Source organism: Myxocyprinus asiaticus, chromosome 35 (assembly GCF_019703515.2).
Source record: "Myxocyprinus asiaticus isolate MX2 ecotype Aquarium Trade chromosome 35, UBuf_Myxa_2, whole genome shotgun sequence".
NCBI classification, from domain to species: Eukaryota; Metazoa; Chordata; class Actinopteri; order Cypriniformes; family Catostomidae; genus Myxocyprinus; species Myxocyprinus asiaticus.
In genome coordinates this window covers 32,956,583-32,978,591 of record NC_059378.1, presented here as the reverse complement: position 1 = coordinate 32,978,591, position 22,009 = coordinate 32,956,583, and the positions used below count along the sequence as shown (strand labels likewise).

Below are 22,009 nucleotides of genomic sequence, written 5' to 3'. Positions count from 1 at the left end.
TAATATTGACCAACTTTTTCAGATTTCAGTGTTCCCCCATTCAAGTGGATAGGACACTTTCATGACTGGAAATAGCTTCCCGGGAGCATTCCAAAGATGGCCGCCAGTGGACTGATTTGCTAGAAATACATTGGAGGCACCCAAGGACTGTCTGCAATGGTTTTCTGTTTCATCAGGCACGTACACTCACACGTTTGTTGTGGTTTTTGTCTTTATTTAGCAACTTACATTTTTTTTTAAACATGGCAACTTCAAAATTCATGTTTGAGATATGATTGTGTAACAAAAAGTCCAAGATTTCAAGTCCACGTATTCAAGTAATGTTTACCACAGACCTTATTTTACTCATAATAATAATAATTAAAAAAAAAAGCATCATAAAAACCTATAGGACACCATTCCAAAGCAAAACCATGGCAAATTAGCCTTCCGGTTCTTCTACAAATTGAGTTGAATTTGTACTCTATTTGTAGCTCTATTGTACACAATTTAAATCTCTCTCTCTCTCTCTCTCGCTCTCTCTCTGTATATATATATATATATATATATATATATATATATATATATATATAGATAGATATAATTAATTTATTTATTTTTTGCATTACAGTTGAGAATGGGGGATGTTGGGTAAAATGTGCTTCACTTGTTATAAATTGTCTAATTTGTTATAATAAAATGTCACAATGCTAAATTTCTTAATGTTCTAAAAACATAAGAATTACCCAAGATTATTCAAGCACACACAAAAACACTCTTAACTTGAAACTGGGCTTTATTCTGAGATGTGCGTCAAACTTCAATGCCACTATCAAAATCTCACTTATTTCAACAGCCTGCATTATTGAAGCAAAACCTGCAAATGATACATTACATTCAGTTCAACTCCTTTTCAATGCTGGCTCATTCCAAGTATCTTTGCAAGAAGCATCTGATATAATCACAAGCCAAATAAAGGGTCATTGATTCAAATGTACCTTCAAATTAAAGTGCAGACCAAGATATATATACTGTATATGTAATTACAGAAAAAAGTAATAAAAAAGTAATCTTAACATAAATTAAATATACATCCGCTATAACTCAAATATATCCTAGGGAGGACAGTGCTTCAGTGTGATACATAAATGCATGTTAACACTTTCAGTGCAGTCACTGTTGCCTTTATAGCAGTGACATGCACCGGTATCTTATTTGCAACTTTACAGTCAAAACGTCTTCATTATTTGGCTGTAGTTGAGTTGGAAAATACACCACATACAAGGCTAGATGGTGACTAAGAGCTCAGCCATGTATTGGTCAAACAGTGCTCTAGGGTTTTGATGTTTTACCAGTTTAACAACATGTTCCTTGATCATCATTCCGACACATATTGGACTATATTTGGAACAGAATACTGGTGTACTGCATACTGTCCAGTATATACTGTACACTGCCTACTAAAGAAACTAGTATGCAAATCAGTATGCATTACGCAAAGTTAAATGTTTCAAACGGTAGTATGCCATGCTGTTGTCACTTGACCTTCCCACACTGCATGTTGTTGTCCAGTTATCGCCTTAAGAAATAAATGCTTTTGCCTCTTAACTTATGGCTGTCGGATGAAATAATGGAGTCTAAAAGGAAATGTTAAAATCACGATGGTTTCAGTTTATACATCACACAGGAAATGGAATGTCAAGTCGATATCATTACCATTGCGAGATACAGTATCCCGTTCAGTGTGGTGTAAACTGCATATTTTGACAAATGTAGTAGTTCTTCTGGGTTTTCCATGCATACAGAAGTATCTGCATACTGTGAACAGTATACATACTTCATACTGTTAAAATAGTATGGTAGTATGCAATTCCAAACATAGCCACAATCTTGTCAGCAAGGCAAGAGTTCCCTTTCTTGTGAGTACCAAACCAGTGAGCCAATCAGCTAGAGACTGAGCGTGCATCAGCATCTGATGAATCGTATTCATCGGCAGAGTCTGTTAGGGCGGGATAGGGGCGTGGCTGGTCCAGGTTGACATAGGTGACCTTCAGGCTGATGTAATGCTCCCCCTCCAGGCTTGACAAAATACTCATCACAGCAGAAACTAGTGTAGAAAAGGTTGGTCTCCTTTCTGGATCGGGGTCCCAACATTGTAACATAATGGCATACCTGCAGATACAGAGGTGAGTTTAACTCATGTCTCAGCTTGGAAAGTGCAAACTGATTAATTGTATTTAAAAGTAATTAAGTATCCACATTTTGTCTATTTAATTGTGTTTAATAAACAATGTCTTTAAATGTGTTATTTCTAAATGAATTCTCACACATGAAATTAGCCATTCTGTCTTCGTGAAATCATACAAAAACCTTGCATAACAAGTCATGCAGATTTTTTTTTAACTTAAAAGTGAACTTGAAAGACCTCCGAGTCAATGCGTTTTACCACCCATTTGCATAGAGAATCACACTCACACACACTTTCTGTGGCTGAACCTTGTCACTGGTCATGTTTCCACATCCTGTTAGTACATTCTCAATCACTAACCAATTCTTTAGTTTTTAGAATGATTTTTGTTTTTTTCTAACCACAAAGCACTATAGCAGTACCACAGTACAATGATGTTATTAGATGGTACTTTTTGTTAGTGTGGACTTTTCTGACTAATCCTTTCAAAGAAACATGTCTTATAAAAACACATTACTATACCTATATTTTTGCAAAGTGATTTTATGTGGCTTGTACGTATCACTCAGCGTCACTCAGAAAACATAAAGTCTGTTTTGACAGTGTTTGTTCCCACTGTCTGTTCATTGAGTTGCTCCCTTTGAGAGTGAATGATGATTAACTTTGTTTAGTGCTTGACAAGTTGGGAAACTGAAGGGACATTCACAATAACCTTTTGGTTGATTTTTTCCACAGCTCTGAATACTGAGTAAGCTCTAAACCCTCTGAACCTCAAATGGTGGAAAAACACGACTTATTTTCATTCTGGGGTGAACTATCCCTTTAGCTGAGTGAAAAAATGAAGTTGTAGTGTATATAAATATTGTGTTTCTTTATCTTACACTAAGAATTTTTAAATGAAAAAGGAGAAAATGTTCTTCGAAACTTACAATGGATCTGGACAATATTGTGGTTGTGGCAGCCGCCGTCCCTTTAAGAGGTAATGTGTGATGTCATAAGGGTCAACTTCAGGATAGGGGCTGGCACCTCGTGTGAGCATCTCCCACATTAAAACCCCAAAAGACCACTACAGTAAAGGCATAAAGAGAGAGAGTGTGAGAACAGAGTTGAGAAGAAAAAGCTCAGAAATTCAAGAAGAATTCTACTTCTCATCCACTGATTAGAACTAAAATATGTTTTAGTTTTGTCTCACCACATCTGACTTGGTTGTGAACTTCTGAGTCTGTAGGCTCTCAATGGCCATCCATTTGACGGGTAATTTGGCTTTCCTGTGATCCTGGACGCTGTAGTACTCCTTTTCTAGGACATCTCGAGCCATACCAAAGTCTGCCACTTTTACTGTGTATGATTCATCAAGCCTGAGAAAAATGTGTTCATTCAATCAAATCAATCAAATCACTTTATTGTCACACAGCCATATACACAAGTGCAATGGTGTGTGAAATTCTTGGGTGCAGTTCCGATCAACATAGCAGTCGTGACAGTGATGAGACATATACCAATTTACAATAACATCAAATTAACACAACACAATTTAAACATCTGTTATACACATAATTACACTCAACAATATACAAATAACATACACTGTACAGTATACAATACGCTGTTTTTTTTTTTTTTTTTTACTATATAGATACACATTATTCAATAAAAATTAAAAATAAAAATATATAAAAAAAAGTATATATATATATATAGAATGTACAGTATTGTACTGTATTGACATTCAGGCTGTCGGTTGATAGTCAGTTGTTAAGAGAGAACATAATATAATAATAATAATATAATTTATGACAGTCCAGTGTGAGATATAAGAGTAAGGGTAATAAAGTGCAGTGCTGATGTATTTTGATCGTGGGAGATCAAGAGTTCAGAAGTCTGACTGCTTGAGGGAAGAAGCTATCATGGAGTCGGCTGGTGCGGGTCATGATGATGCGATACCGCCTACCTGATGGTAGCAGTGAGAACAGCCCATGGCTCGGGTGGCTGGAGTCTCTGATGATCCTCCGAGCTTTTTTCACACACCGCCTTGTATATATTTCCTGGAGGGAGGGAAGCTCGCCTCCGATGATGTGTCTGGCAGTTCGCACCACCCTTTGCAGTGCTTTGTGGTTGTGGGCGGTGCTATTGCCGTACCAGGCAGAGATACAGCCAGTCAGGATGCTCTCCACAGTGCAGGTGTAGAACCGTGTGAGGATGTGGCGGTTCATTCCAAACTTCCTCAGCCGTCTCAGGAAGAAGAGGCGCTGATGAGCCTTCTTCACAACGACTTCAGTGTGGATGGACCATGTGAGTTCCTCAGTGATGTGGACACCCAGGAACTTGAAGCTGCTGACTCTCTCCACTGGTGCTCCATTGATGGTGATGGGACTGTGTTCTCTGTCTTTTCTTCTGAAGTCCACCACAAGCTCCTTTGTCTTACTGACGTTGAGGGAGAGGTTGTGCTCCTGACACCAGTGTGTCAGAGTGTGCACCTCCTCTCTGTAGGCTGTTTCATCATTGTCAGTGATCAGACCTACCACCGTCGTGTCATCAGCAAACTTAATGATGGCATTGGAGCTATGTGTTGCCACACAGTCATGTGTGTACAAGGAATACAGTAGTGGGCTGAGAACACAGCTCTGCGGGGCTCCAGTGTTGAGGGTTAGTGATGAGGAGATGTTGCTGCCTATTCTAACCACCTGGCGTCTGCTTGACAGGAATTGCGGAAAATTTCCATGCTTGTCTAAGCTGGTTAATTCTGGTTTGGTGCAGGTCTAGCTGGTTGACCAAAATAGCCACACTTTTCATCAGCAAAACCAACCTGGTGAAGTTGGTTGACTAGCATGGACTTTCTGGTGAAGCTCGTTAAGTCAGCTTAAAAGACTGGTGGGAATACCAGCACACCAGCATCCCATGCTGGGAGACCAGCACACAAAACACAAAATAAGTTGGTGACCAGCAATGCTGGTGTTTTCAGCAGGGTTATTTCATTCATATTAATTCAAATTTTATTCTGTTAAAGCTTGCATCCAGAATCTGTAAATTTGTTCAAATCATTGCTAATACTGGATTAGCTTTGTGTGAAGACAGCATGCAAAAAACTCACATGCAGTTGCGTGCTGCCAGATCTCTGTGTACAAACTTCTTTTGTGCCAGATATTCCATTCCTTTAGCAACTTGGAGCCCGAAGCCTATCAAATCCTTAACTGTGGGATTCTGTGGTAAGATACAGGACAATACATGTACATAAGACTGTGATTTTGGGTCATTCTAACTTAAGTCTTTGACAACATGAATTGGACTGCTGGAGGTTGTGCAATAGTGTCTTCCCAGGTTCAGAGTTAATGAAATTCATATCTGAATGTAAACCTGCTGTGCAAGACAGAAAGAAAGCAAAGAATGCCACATATTTAAGATGTGCTAGATTTGACATTCTTGCAACTGACCCTCTTCTCACAGCGTATGAAGTGACGCAGGTCTCCATGTTTCATGTAGGGTAAGACCACCAGAGGGAGCCCCTCTTCGGGAAGCAAGATACCCAGCAAAGAGAGAACGTTACTGTGATGAAAACCCTTCATCAGAATTCCCTCTTTCAAAAACTGCTCTACTTCCTCCACATCTGTTATTCCTAGCAGACAGAGACAAAATGACAGTAAGAGAAAATACAGGTGTCATGCATGCATTTATATCAGTAAATATACATTCAGAGATGGAGTGGTCTCTTAAAAAAACTGACCTATGTCTAAGGATGTGGTAACCACATAGTTTAGATTTGTCACCTTATGTCCCTTTTGAAGGCACAGCCAAACGGCATGCTTCATTATTAAAGCAAGACAACTGACAGGAACTTTTGGCATTCTGAAGCAATGTTTCAAATGTTTTGAAATGAAAAAGAATTTTGCATAAAATATTGTTGTTAAATTATTAGTGACATTACATTTTTGCAATACACTTGTCATCTTAGGGTAAAACTGAGACACGATGCCATAAGATTCCAGTGACTAGCAATTTGTCTGTCCACACTGAATGCCATAATTAGGGATTAAAAACTAAATGTTTTCAATTTCTTTTCATTCTAAGCAGTAACCGACTCCAGCGTTCCACAGCCTTCTTTTCAAATGATAACTGGTTAAAACAAAATAAAACAACAGTTAATAACATTCTTTTTAACATGAAAATAATCTGTGCTAAGGGCGGGTGATATCAGTTGCAGTTTTCCCAGAGCTCACAAAAGAAACAAGTGATCCAGTTTCGAAAAACAAGCTCAAAATGAGTGACTTGCCTTACTAAAATAAGCAAAAATAAGATACCCAATTGTTGTCCATGCAGGGGGATCAGCATATAAAAGAATGTCTTTTCAATAAATGTACCCTTAATATTAAATATATCCCAAAAATAATTATAATATTTCCCATGTGGCCATCTAAAATTAATTAATAAATATCTGTGCATTTATATGTGGTGATGATAGGCTATTTAGTTGTCAAAAAGGTCTTCAGCATGTCATGAAAGGCTATTAACGTGCAATTAGGGAAAGAAATGTGTGATGCAGTGTTTTCCTTCAGAATCAAAGCACATGCTTATCATGTTCAACTAAAAAGAGAGGCCTAATTTTTCAGGCAACAGGAAGTGGTGTAATTTCGGAAATTTACGAAATTTTGGTTATGTTCTGCAAAACATTTTCAGTGACTTTATAAGCTTTTTCTATTGAGGTGTTACTTACTGTTAAGGGACTTTACTGCACAGTGGATTTCTCTGTTGTTGTGATCAGTGAGGTAACCATGGTAAACTGTGCCAAAGTGGCCTAAAGAAGAAAGTACATGTTTATTTATATTGAAAATCATCTTCATGTTCAAACCAGCAAGCATGTCCAAAATATGACCTTATACTATTTCTAATTACTTTTACAAGAAAAGAAACTTGTTAATCCCCACCAAAACCTTAGATGTGACCAAAATGAAAATGTGTATAAAACCTGTTTTCAGCATATGGTGTAACTCCCTTTGCCTGCCATGCTTTTTTGTCATAAACATACCCTTTCCAATGATTTGGTGGTGGTGGACCTTCAGCATGGAGGCTGGGATCAGCACATCCTTCACCTCTTCCAGGAGCTCTGGGCGAAAGCTGGTGATGGTAATCTTCTCTGGGGGCATAAGTGGGGTCAGGGTTGTGTCCAGGGCACCGGTATAGACCAGGCCAGGAAACGCCACGGCCGCGCTGGGTGTAGTAATAGTTGTGAGGGGTAGTTCTAAAAGGGATAAAGAACAAAATGAAAGGGTTAATGATACTAATGTTGGGGAAGCTACTTTGAAACTGTAGCTTCCTAAGCTGCAAGCTACTCATAACTTTAAGAAGTAAACAGAGTCCCTCTAAGGCTGCACAGGGGCTTGAGTGAATTAGTGAACCATTTATGTTAACTAGTTTGTTTTCATAAACCATCCAAACAAGCTGACTTACTTAAATTATTTGGATTTTCCAGCACTACATTTGAGAGAGAGAGAACAATTTAGGTGAGCATATTTGATCACTCCCTCGGCTCCATTGCTGCCTGTGCAGTAATGTTACAAATGTAGCTTTGATGATACAGCGCTACTCTTTTCGTTCCTCGAAAAGTTACACTATTGTGAAATTAGCTGAGTGTGGTGATAGGGGCATGGTCGTGTATCTGTCTGCGGGAGAGAGAGAGCGGTAAGGCTCGTCAACTGGGTTATCATTATCTCTAACACCTGTTTCTTGTTGTAGTGATGGTGAAGGGAGACATAGAAAGGTGCACAAGGCATCAGAGTGGCAGAGAGAGAGACCATAGAGAAACTGTACCTGTGTGTGCATGACGGAAGCATTTACTCGTATGTGTGTGAGATTTATTGGAGGACAACATCGTCATTTAGTCTTCACCACTGGGCGAAGTCATCAAGTCCCTTGCCAGCATCCAGCAAACACAACACCAGGCCCTCATGAAGTTATGCCTGGAGCAGGAGCAGCATTTCCAACTCCTGCTCCAGGCTCAAGGACCGACAGATGTTCCGGAGCCTGATGGACCGAGAGGGGGCTGCAGCTGTGACCCTGGAGCCCATATCACCAGTGATTCTCATCAAAATGGGACCAAGCGATGATCCTGAGGCCCACCTGTTACCACTACTCTCCGGGGAAGTACAGCTAGTGGCCCAGCAACTTCCTGCTGACTGCCTCCTTGAGTACAAAGACCTGAAGAAGGCCATTGTGCAACGGGTTGGCCGTAGTCCCGAACAGAGCCGCCAACGTTTCAGGTCCCTGAAGTTCGGGAAACATGGCCGCCCATTTGCTTTTGCACAATAGCTTCAGGATGCCTGCCAGAAATGGTTGCTGGCTGAGGGAGATCGTCAACCTGGTAACACTGGAGCAATTCATCTACCAGCTTCCTCGGGGGATGGCAGAGGGTGTCCAGTGCCACCGCCCTGCGTCGCTGGAGGAGGCCTTCCAGCTGGCTGAGGACTACATGGCGGCATTTCCGGGAGGCAGTGAACCAGAGGCTCTTCCTTCTCTCTCTTCTCTCTCTCTCTCCCCTGCATCTCAACCCCACCCAAACCCCTTACCCCGATTTAGGGGGTCCTTCCCTTTGTCTGTGTCCCCCACTTCTCCTGTCTCTCTCCGCTCTCCTCCCCAGAATGAAGGGACCGCCCTCACGAGTGAGGTAGGGAAGCCTGGGCTGCTCTGTTGGGACTGCGGGGAAGCCGGGAACTTCCAGGATCAGTGCTCGGCGATGGAGGTGGCGACACTGGTTCGGATCCCTAATGCTCCACAGGCCACCCCCGATTGGGCAGGGGCATATCATATGTATCGTAAGTCTAAAAGGGGATACATACCAAGCTTTGGTGGATTCAGGCTGTTATTAAACCTCCATTCACCAACGCTTGGTGCAAGATGGGGCATTGGGCATGGGTAAACGGGTGAGGGTGCGGTGTGTGCACAGGGATATTCACCACTGAAATACTATTCAGGGGAAAAAAGTATAGAGTAGAGGCCGCGGTTAATTCCCACCTCACCCATCCACTGATTTCGGGAATGAATTGGCCTGATTTCAAGAATCTATTAAGGGATTCCCTATGTGTGGATGGGTCCTGTAAAATGTTGTCTCGGTGTGTGATGTGCGATGCTATGGCTGGAGAGGCGGTGCCGGAGCCATCTACGTCTGCTCCGCGTCAAGATGATGCATGAGAGAGAGTTCCCATCCTCAGGGGGTTTCCTGAGGGGGATTTCCCTCTAGCACAGTCACGTAACAAATCTCTCAAACACGCGTTTGACCATGTGAGAGTAATTGATGATCAACAGCTCTAGCCTGACATCACACTCACAAACCCATATTTTTCAATTATCAAAGATAGGTTGTATCGAGTGACGCAGGACACTAAAAAAAAAAAAAAAGAAAATACAACCCAATTCTTAGTAAAGAAGAGCTGTCTGGAAACCCTCTTCCAGGTGGCTCACAATAATCCAATGGATGGCCATCTAGGTCACGAAAAAACACTCAACCGTATAATGGCCTAGTTTTTTTGGTTGGGCATTCATGGGGACATTCACAAGTGGTGTGCGGTGTGCTGTGAATGCCAGTTGGTGAATCCACCTGCCATCCCAAAAGCGCCATTGCACCCTCTACTGCTAATCAAGGTCCCCTTTGAAATTATTGACATGGACCTCGTCGGGCCGTTAGAACAGACCACACGCAGGCATCGCTTTGTGTTAGTTCTGGTGGACTATGCAACACAATATCCGGAAGCAGTGCCCCTACGCAACATCTCAGCACTTAGTGTTGCGGAAACACTCTTCAGAATGATCTCCCAAGTGGGAATTCCAAAAGAAATCCTCACTGATCAAGGCACTACCTTTATGTCACGAACACTACGCAAACTGTACAAATTATTAGGTATTAAATCGATTCGCACCAGTGTTTACCACTCACAAACGGATGGGTTGGTGGAACGAATTTGATTCGTAAGTTCGTATACAAAGATGCTAGAAATTGGGATAAGTGGCTCGATCCCCTTTTATTTGTAGTGCGAGAGGTCCCACAAGCCTCCACAGGGTTTTCCCCATTCGAGCTGCTGTATGGGCATCGGCCGTGCGATGTGATTGACATCATACGGGAAGCTTGGGAGGAGGGACCTTCAAATGGTAAGAATGAAATTCAATACGTTCTTGATCTTAGAGCAAAACTCCACACATTGGGTCAGTTAACAAAGGAGAATTTGCTCCAAGCTCAGGAACATCAAAGCCGACTGTATGACGGGGCACTCGACTACGGGAGTTTGCACCAGGAGATAGTGCTTGTATTGCTGCCCACCTCACGCTCTAAATTACTCGCCAAGTGGCAAGGGCCCTTTGAGGTCACACGGCGAGTCGGAGATCTCGATTTGAGGTTAGGCGAATGGACAGGGGCATTGCAGGTCAAATTTACCACTTCAGCCTCCTAAAATTGTGGAGGGAGGCAGTCCCTGTGGCATTGGCAACGGGAGTCCTGGAGAGGGCGGAGCTTGGGCCGTAGGTGACTCTCAAACCTAATTCATTCACCCAGGTCCCGTGTGGAGACCACCTCTCACCGTTGCAGCTCACAGATGTGACCAAGTTGCAAGCGGAATTCGTAGACGTGTTCTCGCTTTCCTGAACACAAAAAAGGGTTGTTCAGGAAGAATTGGTGTCATTGAAGAGTTACACTGCGATTGGGCCAGCCCGGTGGTTCTGGTACGTAAGAGTGACGGGACGGTCTGGTTCTGTGCAGACTATCGCAAAGTGAATGCAGTGTCCAAATTTGACGCATACCCAATGCCTCATATTGACGAGTTGCTCGATCGGTTGGGCGCGGCTCAATTTTATTTAGTTTTATTCGACACTGAACTTACCAAAGGGTTATTGGCAGATCCCTTTAACTCCAATCTCCCGAGAAATAAATGGCTTTTTCCACACCGTTCAGCTTACACCAATTTGTGACCCTTCCGTTCGGTTTGTTCAGGGCCCCCGCCACGTTCCAGCGTCTCGTGGATAAAGTTCTCAGACCACATACAGCATATGCTGCTGTAATGACTAGAGACAGCACATGCAACATCTGAGAGCTGTCCTGAGGTCATTGCAACAGGCGGGGCTCATGGCCAACCTGAAGTGTGCAACTGGGTGGGTGGAAGTTCGGTATCTGGGGTTCCACTTGGGTCACGGGCAGGTGTGTCCCCAGGTTAACGAAACCGCAGTGATCGTGGCCTGTCTGACGCCCAAGACCAAAAAGGAGGTGAGACAGTTTCTGGGGCTGGCTGGCTACTATCGAAGGTTTGTGTCTAGTTACTCTGACGTCACCAGCCCGCTGACTGATTTTACTAGAAAGGGGGCACCCAATCCTGTCCAGTGGACGGAGTCGTGCCAACGGGCTTTCCTAAAAATAAAATCTGTGCTTTGTTGGGGGCCGCTTTTATATGCTTTTCTCTCTCCCCTTTATTTTACAGACGGATGCATCAGACAGAGGGCTGGGGGCGATGCTTTCACAGGAGGTGGAGGGGGAGGAGTGACCAGTGCTGTACATTAGTCGTAAGCTCTTGCTGAGAGAGACTATGTACAGCACCGTGGAGAAGGAGTGTCTAGCGATCAAGTGGGCTGTCCTCACTCTCCGCTACTACCTGCTGGGGCAGGCCTTCGCCCTCTGTTCAGATCATGCCCCACTCCAGTGGCTCCACCGCATGAAGGATACCAATGCACGGATCATCCGTTGATGCCTGGCACTTCAGCCGTTCAAATTTGAGGTGATCCACAGACCAGGGGTGCAGATGGCTATGGCTGACTTTCTCTCCAGAAATGGAGGGGTTGGCAGGCCGGATGTTGCCCTGGCCTCAGTCGGGCGGTGGGGATATGTGGTGATGGGGGCGCGGTCGTGTATCTGTCTGCAGGAGAGAGAGTGCGGTAAGGCTCGTCACCTGAGTTATCATTATCTCTAACACCTGTTTCTTGTAGTGATGGTGGAGGGAGACATAAAAAGGCGCACGAGGTGGCAGAGTGGCAGAGAGAGAGATCAGAGAGAGACTGTGCCTGTGTGTGCGTGACAGAAGCATTTACTTGTTTGTGTGTGTAACTACTTGGCCACTGTGTGCCCTTTTTGTTTAAGTTTTGTGAATGACGCTGAAGCAGTAATAAAAATACTCACATTGACAGTCCGCTGCCTCCTGACCCACTGCACAGATAACGAACCTGCTACACTGAGCTACTGTCATGGTACTGAATAATGTAGTTAAGTTAGTAGCGTAGCTACTTTTAGTAAGTTACTCCAACACTGGATCTTTCTGGTTTTTATCAAATCTAAAAACCTTACACTTTCAGTGAAAAATTAAAAAACTGATAATAAAACACTGATAATTGATTGTATGAGATTATAATTTGTTGTTGATGTACTGATGTTGTTGTCTCACCACGTCTGTAGTCTCCTAAGGGACTTAATTCCACACTATTGTTACGGGAACGACTGTGGGAAAAATAAGACAGGCGATTCTCTGTCAGCGAATCTGGGGATAAAAAAAAACACTGTTTAGTGAGACCAAAATTTTAGTTTGAAGTTTTTGTTTCTTATGCTTAAAGAACCCATGAAACAGCTTAACAAGCACTGACATATTTCTGCTCACCTTTTTTCTGCTTTCTCAGGTGTTTTAGGACAATGAAGGCCAGTACCGCACCAGTCACCAGAGCTGCCAGTATGCCAAGCACAATACCAACCATGTAGTGGTTACTGACCAAGATTACAGTACCAACATTATGGGTGTACCCGTTAACTGTTACCTGGCAAAAGAAAACATTGATGTCAGAGTGAGAGTGTGTTATTGTAAGATAGTCCAACTAAGTGGAGCATCTTACTGCCTAATCAAATTAGTTTCTTTGGTTAAAGACTTAAAATGTAATACATTAATACTTCCAACTCTCACCTTCACAGGTAAGCCCTCACTTGGGATGGTGAGATTATTAGGAATCCTGCAGGTGATTTCATTATCCAGAACTGTAGCACCACAGTCAACATCTCCAACCGTCATTGTGATCGACATGCAAGAACTCACAAGGTTCAGCTTCTGGTGCTGTGGAAGAAAAAAATAAACAACAACAAATGTGGTGACATACACCTTCAACAAATTTTAGTTATAGATAGATAGACAGACTGATTGACTGATCCACATACATGCAAGGACACTTCATCAAACCCAGGATAAAGTCTTAGTATGTGACCCTCAGTCTCAAACGGGATGGGCCTGCCATAGGGGTGGTAAGAGAAGTCTTGTTTCCACAGGCCAAGCACTCCATCCATATCAAATGAGAGCTCACCCTCTTCAGTCTCATCTCGATGGAAAACAGGGGTGATGCATTCCAGTCGGGTGGGATTGGCTTTACCCCTGCACTCCTACAGAAAATACCAATAAGAAACATGAAACAAAGAGAATGACTGATGCTTTGAAGTTGCAATCCACAAGCTCAAAATAAACAATAATAAACTCTGACATGCACTGCACATGTGTCTTAAACAGAATATCTTTAATTAAGAGGTAAAAGCTTAGGGAAAATTATGAATTGTTGTGGTCATTAAAGATAAAGAGCAGAAATCACCCAAACGTATACACCGTACATAATCATAAAGGGATAGTTTAACCAAAAATGACAAATATGTCATAATTTATTCAACCTCATGTTGTTCCAAACACAAATGACTTTCTTCTGTGGAACACAAAAAGACATATTAGGCAGAATGTTAGTATCAAGCACGATTCATTTTTTGATGCATTTTTGTCCATACAGTGATAGTGAAATGTGTCAAAGACTGTCAGTTCCTAACAGTCTGCCTATCATATCTGTTTGTGTTTAACAGAAGACATGAACTTTTACAGGTTTGGAACAAAATGAGGGTGAGTAAATGATGACTTTGCATTTAAGGGTGAACTATCCCTTTAAACAAGGAAAATTTGAAAAACGGCATATAACTTAATATTGTAGCTTTTAAAGAAATAGGGTAATGAATCAACACTGCAAGCGAAATGATTAATCATTTGTAAGATATCTATAAAGGAACCAAAGGTTTACAGTTCATACAGTTACAACAGGTTTTAGGTGGTTTTCTTTGGGTTTAAAATAAATAACAGTTCTGTAGACCGAGTCCAGATTCCTGCCTTCAATGACGATTCTTGACCCACTGCAATTTAGCAAAAAAATAAATCATATTAGACATTCTATAGCATTTTAGAATCCATTGTGTCCATTTGAAGTTTTTTTTTTAAATGCCAGAGAGTAACTGCAGTGACTCTTTGCATCTATACCTGTCGAAGCTACAATCCGGCAGCACGGCAAGAACCTCAGGTGTCATCTTGTAACGGAAGACTTTAGTGGTGGCGACACGGGATTTATCAATATAGACACGGAGTACCACATCTTTTACCTCTGTTACAAGCTGAGAGAGACAAATGATAGAGGACAGATTTCCTCTGGCCACAGATACACTGTAGAGAGAGAACAACATTCACTCTAAAGGAACCTGTTCCATTACAATTTAAAATCACAACACACCATTACACACCTTTGGATGGGACACATTTCCCCATCAAGAGTAACTTTCCTGTTCTTCCCAGAGTCAAGGTAAGGGCCTGTGATGGTGATTAGGGTTCCCCCATTCACAGGCCCATAATCAGGCTGAACTTCAGTGATGTTTGGAACCTGAACAGATACACAGTGTTTATAAGTAAACAGGCTGGCCAGATATTCTGGAAAAGGTCAACGAATGTTAATCAGCTCTTCCGGTCAAGTAAGCTGCTGGTCCTTTAAGGATTTTCAAAAGAGGATATTAAAGGGATAGTTCAACAAAAAAAGAAAATTCTCTAATTAATTACTCACCCTCATTCCCTATGATAGATGTTAGTGAGAAACAGATCAATATTCAAGTCATTTTTTACTTTAAATTTCCAATTTCACTTCCAGATGTGAAAGTGAAACTAAACAGGCACCACATGTGGCTTTGAGATGTAAAAGTGAAAGTGGAGATTAAGAGTAAAAATAGGGTGACCATATGTCATCTTTTTCCTGGACATGTCCTCTTTTTCGGACCTTAAAAAAGCATCTGGCCGGGATTTCTAAATTTGCTAAAAAATGTCTGGGATTCGGCTTTAGTTGCATTATGATGTGCATCTGATCTAATACTTCATTGTGTGTGCACGCATATTTGCATTGCTTTAACCCCTCTTTGTAAGTCCCGCCTTCTCGCACACCAATTGGTCGATTATAAGAGGCTTGCAGCAACTATTGGCCAAATTCCTGCCTGTCAATCTCTCCACGAACACGCAAAGCGCTGTTGTGTTCAGCATCAAACAGTTGCTTGAAAGTAGCAGCAAATGACAGCTGAGTGGAAACAATGCCCAAAAGAAAGTGCAAATTTACAGAAGATTTGCACAGAAAATTCCCATGCTTTCGTCCAGGTTGAGATCCGTGGGAAACAGAATGTATGACATGTAAAGCTGGCACTTATGTGTCAGTGATTTAGAAGCACACATTAGCTCTTGGAAGCATAAAGGGTCAGCAAAAGGTGAAAGTTCATCAGGTAAATTAAAGGACTACTTTTTGCAACCAGGTAAAATTGTTATCACATTGCTTCATTTTCCATGGCCATTCAAAATAATAGTAATAGTAAATGAAGGTACACTCATGGCATCAAATATTTTATTTTAGTACATGGACATTCAAAAGAATGTTGGAAAGTTTTATTTATTTATATATATTTATGTTATGCTAATAGAGTGTCTTTTTCACTGTATTAAAGTTTGCATTCATAGTAACACTGTTTTGAACCCTATTATACCACCCCACCCCAATCACCCAAAAGGTGTCCTCTTTTTGGAAAACCAGAATATGGTCACCCTAGTAAAAAAAAAAAAAATTTGATCTGTTTCTCACCCTCTCTATCATATCACTTCTGATGATATGGATTTAACCACTGGAGTCATATGGATAACTTTTTTGTTTCCTTTATGTGATTTTTGGCACTACAAAGGTCTGATCACCATTAACTTGCATTGTAAGGACCTACAGAGCTTAGATATTCTACTAAAAATCTTAATTTGTGTTCTGCTGAAGAAAGAAAATCATACACATCTGGGTTGGCATGAGGGTGAGTAAATGATGAGAGAATTTTCATTTTTGGATGAACTATCACTTTAACTATGCTTTGCTTATGTAACAAATGTATTGATTACCACAAAGGTGAATCCAGGCATCTCTGCACTTCCTTCAATATAGTAACGGCCTTCTACTCGGCCTTCATGCACTTTGGCTGTGACGTTCACAGGTTTAAAAAGTGGCTCTGACACCCCAGAGCGGATCTTGCACACTAGGCTGGACAGAAAATAATAGGAATATAAAATGCATTAGCATACAAAATCTGGTGGCAGTTATCTTTGTGAGAATTATGAATGCTTATGTCAACTAAAATATGTAAAATCAAGTCTTTTGTTTTCATGTTAAAGTTTGTTTTCATGTTAAAGTTGTGTTGTACTTCTTAAAGCTGCACTTTGTCAGATTTTTTTGGATACAATTAACAAAACTGAGTACATAGTGAGTACATAAAAAATTCATGTTCAAAACCGTGTCTTTGTCTTACCCCGATTTACTGCAGTAAGTCTACAAAAATGATTTTTATTTTGAGGGAATTTGAGCTATCGCATTAGATTCGGTGCAAAATCGCAGGCATACATCATTCTTAGGCTATATTAGATAGATATACATATCTTAAGCTATTTTTTCTCATTTTTAATTTTTTGCCTGAGGAAGACCTAATGTTCCCCTTCTGTCACTCACTCAACGTTGTGTCAATGTAGTGACACTAGGGGTCGCCCTTGGGAGCCCCAAAGATCTCTGATCTTTGAGAAAAGGCCAGTGGGAATTGGCGAGTGGAATTTGCATGCCACTCCCCCGGACATACGGGTATAAAAGGAGCTGGCTTGCAACCGCTCATTCAGTTTTTTCTTCGGAGCTGAGCAGTTGTGTTCAGCGAGCTGAATTACTCTGCCGATCCATTCACCTCTATATCGAGTGAAGCTGTTGGATTTACGGCGCATTACAGCGGTTTCTCCCCCTCTTGCAACGGTGTTGTGCGGAGAACGCCCCTGGGCACTTCAGCAGCTAAAAAAGTATATTCTTTACTCATAAAGAGTATATTTTCTACTAAAAGAGTGGCACTTACGAAAGCGTCTTTTTCAAGATGCCTTTTCGTTTGTGTATTATTCCTAGTTGCGGTCACTATCTCTCTGCATCTGACGGCCACGATCGCTGTCTCACATGTTTGGGTGCTTCCCACGCGGAGACATCTTTCGTGGATGGTTCGTGTCCTCATTGCGAGAACATGACCATGGCAACGTTGCGGTCGCAGCTTTCTTTCATCAGAGGGAAATCCATCCCAGCGGCTCCCCGCCTCGGTCCTTCAACCTACGGGTATGAGGCAGAGATGGTTAGCACCGGGGGTGATTTGGGGACCTCAGTGGGAGCTTCTCCACCGGGATGCTGGGATGAGGCTCATCTCAGGGCGAGTTCGCGATCTCATTTGGAGCTCATGAGGAGGATGAGTTATCGATAGCAGCATCTGAGAGCGGGTTCGTCCAGTCCAGCGTGGAGGACTCGGCTGGGCTCCCACCCTCAGGTGTGGTAGCCCAGTCACAGGCTGATGCAGAACTGGAAGCCATGCTTGCCCGGGCGGCTGCGAGCGTCGGGCTGGAGTGGAAACCTCCACTCCCCCCTGAACCCTTGCGGCTCGACAATAGGTTACTGGGCCCAGAGCGCCGCTCACGGCCACGCCCTGCCCCGGTACCTTTCTTCCCGGTGGTGTATGATGAGCTCAAGCGATCACTGCCCGGACCTGGTCCGCGGGCTCCTCCGCTCTCACTACCCTCGATGGTGGGGCGGCCAAGGGATACTCGGCGATTCCCCAGGTGAATCAGGCCGTCGCGGTGCACTTGTGCCCACAGAGCGCCGCCACCTGGCGGAACCATCCGAGGCTCTCATCCAGGGCCTGTAGGCTTACATTGTCACTGGCGGCTAAAGCCTACGGTGCTGCTGGACAGGCCACCTCCACCCTGCATGCCATGGCTCTCCTGCAAGTGCACTAAGCCAAGGCACTCAAAGAACTGCACGAGGGTAGTCCTGACCCAGGACTGATGCAGGAGCTGCGCTCGGCAACCGATCTCACCCTCCGGGCGACAAAGGTCATGGCGTGGACTCTTGGGCAGGCGATGTCCACCCTGGTGGTCCAGGATCGCCACCTTTGGCACAACCTGTCGAGTCAAGGGAGGCTGACAAGGTACGATTCCTTGACGCCCCCATCTCCCAGGTTGGCCCATTCGGCTACACCATCTGAGACTTTGCCCGGCAGTTTTCGACGGTGAGGAAGCAGACGGAGGCCATCCAACCCTGATCCCGCACCCCGTCTGCTCGTTGCCAAGGGTGTCCCACTGCGGCAACAACACCAGCTCCGCCACAGCCCGCCCCTGCAGGCCGGCCCCGGCATGGAGCTGCCCGCAGGAAGCAGACGCCACCCGTCACATGGCCGGCCGCCAAGAACCCAAGGAAGGCTTCGAAGCGCCCCTGAGACGGGCAGCCCAGGAAGTCGGAGACCCGCTACACAGGAACTGGTAAGAGCACCACTCCTTCCCCTGGTGGAGGGCCGGGCGGAGAATCCTTGTTTACCTTTTCTTATCATTTTGCCCACATTTTCAAGAAAAGTGCGGTTTCCTCACTTCCTGGGTCACACAGTCGGCATCCACGGCCGTCATTATCACAACCACAGGGCTCCGTTTATTTTTGGCAGGTACAGCGCCTCGGAGGTGGGCCTCCCGCCCCCGCATGCCCAGCTGTGGCACAATCCCACCCTCAACATGATGGTCATGATGGGTCGCAAGGACAACTCCCCTCCTCCCCCGTCCCAGACCGCTCCTACGGTGGGTGTAAGGAGCCAGGTAAGTGCTTCGATGTTCCTGGACTCAGCACGGCCATGATTGGCACCTCAGGCTCCACACCATCACGAGGCCCCACCTGCCAGTACGTCCGACGCGATTGTCCCCTTGGTCCCCCTCGCTCAGAGCTTGGGGCCCCTTCCTGCGGTTTGCTTTTGAGGGCCGGGCATACCAGTACAAGGTCCTCCCCTTTGGTATGTCCCTGTCACCTCATGCCTTCACAAAGGTCGCAGAGGTAGCCCTTGCCCCGTTAAGGGAAGTGCGCGTTCGCATCCTCAGCTATCTCGACGACTGGCTGATTCTAGCTCACTCGCGGGACTTGTCGTGTGCGCACAGGGACCTGGTGCTCAGGCACCTCAGCTGGTTGGGGCTTCGGGTCAACTGGGAAAAGAGAAAGCTCTCCCCGGTTCAGAGCATCTCTTTTCTCGGCATGGAGTCTCAATGATGGCATGCCTCACGAGCGAGTGTGCACTTTCAGAGCATTCAGGTGGAAAACGTCGGTCCCACTGAAATTATTTCAGAGGCTCCTGGGGCCACTCGGGTTGATGCATATGAGACCGCTTCAGCACTGGCTTCAGACTCGAGTCCCGAGATGGGCATCGCACTATGGCGCATGCCGCGTGCTCGTCACACCGGTCTGCCGCCGTCTGCCGGCCTGGCATTTCTACGGGCAGGGGTTCCCCTAGAGCAGGTTTCCAGGCACGTCGTGGTTATGATGGACGCTTCCAAGGGCAACAGGCGCACAGCCGCCGGTCCTTGGACTGGTCCACGACTGCATTGGCACATCAACTGCCTCGAGTTGCTGGCAGTATTGCTCATCCTACGGAGGCTTTTGCCATTAATCCAGGGCAAGCACATGTTGGTCTGGACGGACAACATGGCAATGGTAGCGTACATCAACCGCCAAGGCGGTGTGCACTATCGTCTCATGTCGCAACTCACCCGCCATCTCATTTGGAGTCGATTCGGTCAAGCCCCCGGGGCTACGCAAGTGAGCTGTGCAAGGTCAGGGAGGACAAGGAGCAGTTCGTCCTAATAGCACCTTACTGGCCCACCCATACTTGGTTCTCGGACCTCACGCTTCTCACGACAGCCCCCTCCCAGCGAATTCCCCTGAGGAAGGACCTTCTTTCTCAGGGACGGGGTACCATCTGGCACCCATGACCAGAATTCTGGAACCTCCATGTCTGGCCCTTTGACGGGACGTGGAAGACCTAAGTGGCCTACCACCTGCAGTGGTAGACACAATCACTCAGGCCAGGGCTCCTTCTATGAGGCGCCTGTATGCCCTGAAGTGGCATCTGTTCGCTAAGTGGTGTTCTTCCTGATGCGAAGACCCCCAGATATGCGCAGTCGGATCAGTGCTTTCTTTCCTGCAGGAGAGGCTGGAGGGGCGGCTGTCCCCCTCCACCTTGAAGGTGTATGTAGCCGCTATATCGGCACATCAAGATGCAGTAGACGGTAAGTATTTAGGAAAGCACAGCTTATTCATCAAGTTCCTGAGAGGCGCTAGGAGGTTAAACACCCCAGATCGTGTCTCATCCCCTCGTGGGACCTCTCTGTGGTCCTTCGGGGCCTACGGGGAGCTCTATTTGAGCCCCTGGAATTAGTGGAGCTAAAGGCACTCTCTTTGAAGACTTCCCTCCTGACTGCGCTCAATTCCATCAAGAGGGTAGGGGACCTGCAGGCTTTCTCTGTCAGCGAAACGTGCCTGGAGTTCGGTCCGGGTTACTCTCATGTGATCCTGAGACCCCGACCGGGCTATGTGCCCAAGGCTCCCACAACCCCATTTAGGTATCAGGTGGTGAACCTGCAAGCGCTGACCCAGGAGGAGGCAGACCCAGCTTTGGCGTTGCTGTGTCCGGTGCGTGCTTTGCGCACCTATTTGGATCGCATGCAGAGCTTTAGGAGCTCCGAGCAGCTCTTTGTCTGCTTTGGTGGACAGCGGAAAGGGAGCGCTGTCTCCAAACAGAGGATTGCCCACTGGGTCATTGACGCCATCGCTATGGCATATCACGCCCAGGATGTGCCGCCCCCCTTGGGGCTACGAGCCCACTCTACTAGGAGTGTGGCAGCCTCCTGGGCTCTGACCAATGGTGCATCTTTAGCAGACATCTGCAGAGCAGCGGGCTGGGCAACACCCAACACCTTTGCGAGATTCTATAATCTCCAGGTTGAGCCGGTCTCGTCCCATGTGTTGTCAGGTACGAACAGGTAAGTTCTGGGACAGCTGACCGGGTGTACTGCTTACGCATAGCAACTTTCCCCGCCCCTGAGGTGAAGACGTGCTCTTTTTACCCCCAGTCGTGTTCACGAAGTTGTGGATGTCCTTCCTCCTTAGCCCTGTGGCAGGCGAGTTTACGGAGAAACTCGCTGCCAGCCCAGTATGTGTGCTAACTAGGCCCTGGTGCTCCACATGCACTGGTTGCCCATACGTAACCCCGTGTGATGTATCTTCCACAAAAAAATTTCTCTGTTGGTAAACTGCTTCTTCCTTGGGCAGAGGTCTCTCTGCCCCCGGTCACCTGGTTTGTAGAACTCCTCCCCCCTCGGGTAGGACCTACCACGGGACTTCTCCACATGAGATGCTTCCGACAAGACTCGGTAAGACCATGTGACGTATTTCCACTCAAATGTCCCCCCCTCCGGGCAGGGTGTGTTCTCCCCTTGGGAGGGACACCCCCTGACGAATGGACCCTATATGGCCCCCAGCTGAACGATTTCGTTCCTTTTGGGGAGAAAAAAGAGAAGAGGCCACGGCTAGGTCAGCCGGTCCCTAATTTGGGGCGGAGGATACGTGACGGCCGGGTGCGCTGGCTACAAGGCACGCAGAGGTCTGCTCATCTCGCACTGCCAGTCCACGTAACACAGTTCAGTTAGTCGTGCC

The 22,009-nt window shown here is 45.2% G+C and overlaps 1 protein-coding gene across 3 annotated transcripts in view; it reads right to left on the bottom strand.

The window, feature by feature from the left end:
* Positions 1-205: 205 nt before the first annotated feature.
* mst1rb (macrophage stimulating 1 receptor b) overlaps positions 206-22,009 on the bottom strand; it is a 67,557-nt gene continuing 45,753 nt past the window's right edge. For 2 of the 3 annotated variants that reach the window (XM_051673470.1, XM_051673469.1), the window contains 15 exons: positions 16,375-16,513; positions 14,709-14,845; positions 14,452-14,631; positions 14,228-14,327; positions 13,326-13,544; positions 13,078-13,224; positions 12,781-12,934; positions 12,571-12,663; positions 7,188-7,400; positions 6,876-6,956; positions 5,599-5,780; positions 5,259-5,368; positions 3,360-3,525; positions 3,097-3,233; positions 206-2,151 (listed from right to left, as the gene is read on the bottom strand). In XM_051673470.1, the coding sequence (XP_051529430.1) occupies positions 1,923-2,151; positions 3,097-3,233; positions 3,360-3,525; positions 5,259-5,368; positions 5,599-5,780; positions 6,876-6,956; positions 7,188-7,400; positions 12,571-12,663; positions 12,781-12,934; positions 13,078-13,224; positions 13,326-13,544; positions 14,228-14,327; positions 14,452-14,631; positions 14,709-14,845; positions 16,375-16,513 (2,287 nt within the window). In that variant the 3' untranslated portion in view covers positions 206-1,922. The remainder of the gene's footprint in view (positions 2,152-3,096; positions 3,234-3,359; positions 3,526-5,258; positions 5,369-5,598; positions 5,781-6,875; positions 6,957-7,187; positions 7,401-12,570; positions 12,664-12,780; positions 12,935-13,077; positions 13,225-13,325; positions 13,545-14,227; positions 14,328-14,451; positions 14,632-14,708; positions 14,846-16,374; positions 16,514-22,009) is intronic. The other variant, XM_051673471.1, reaches the window with a different exon arrangement.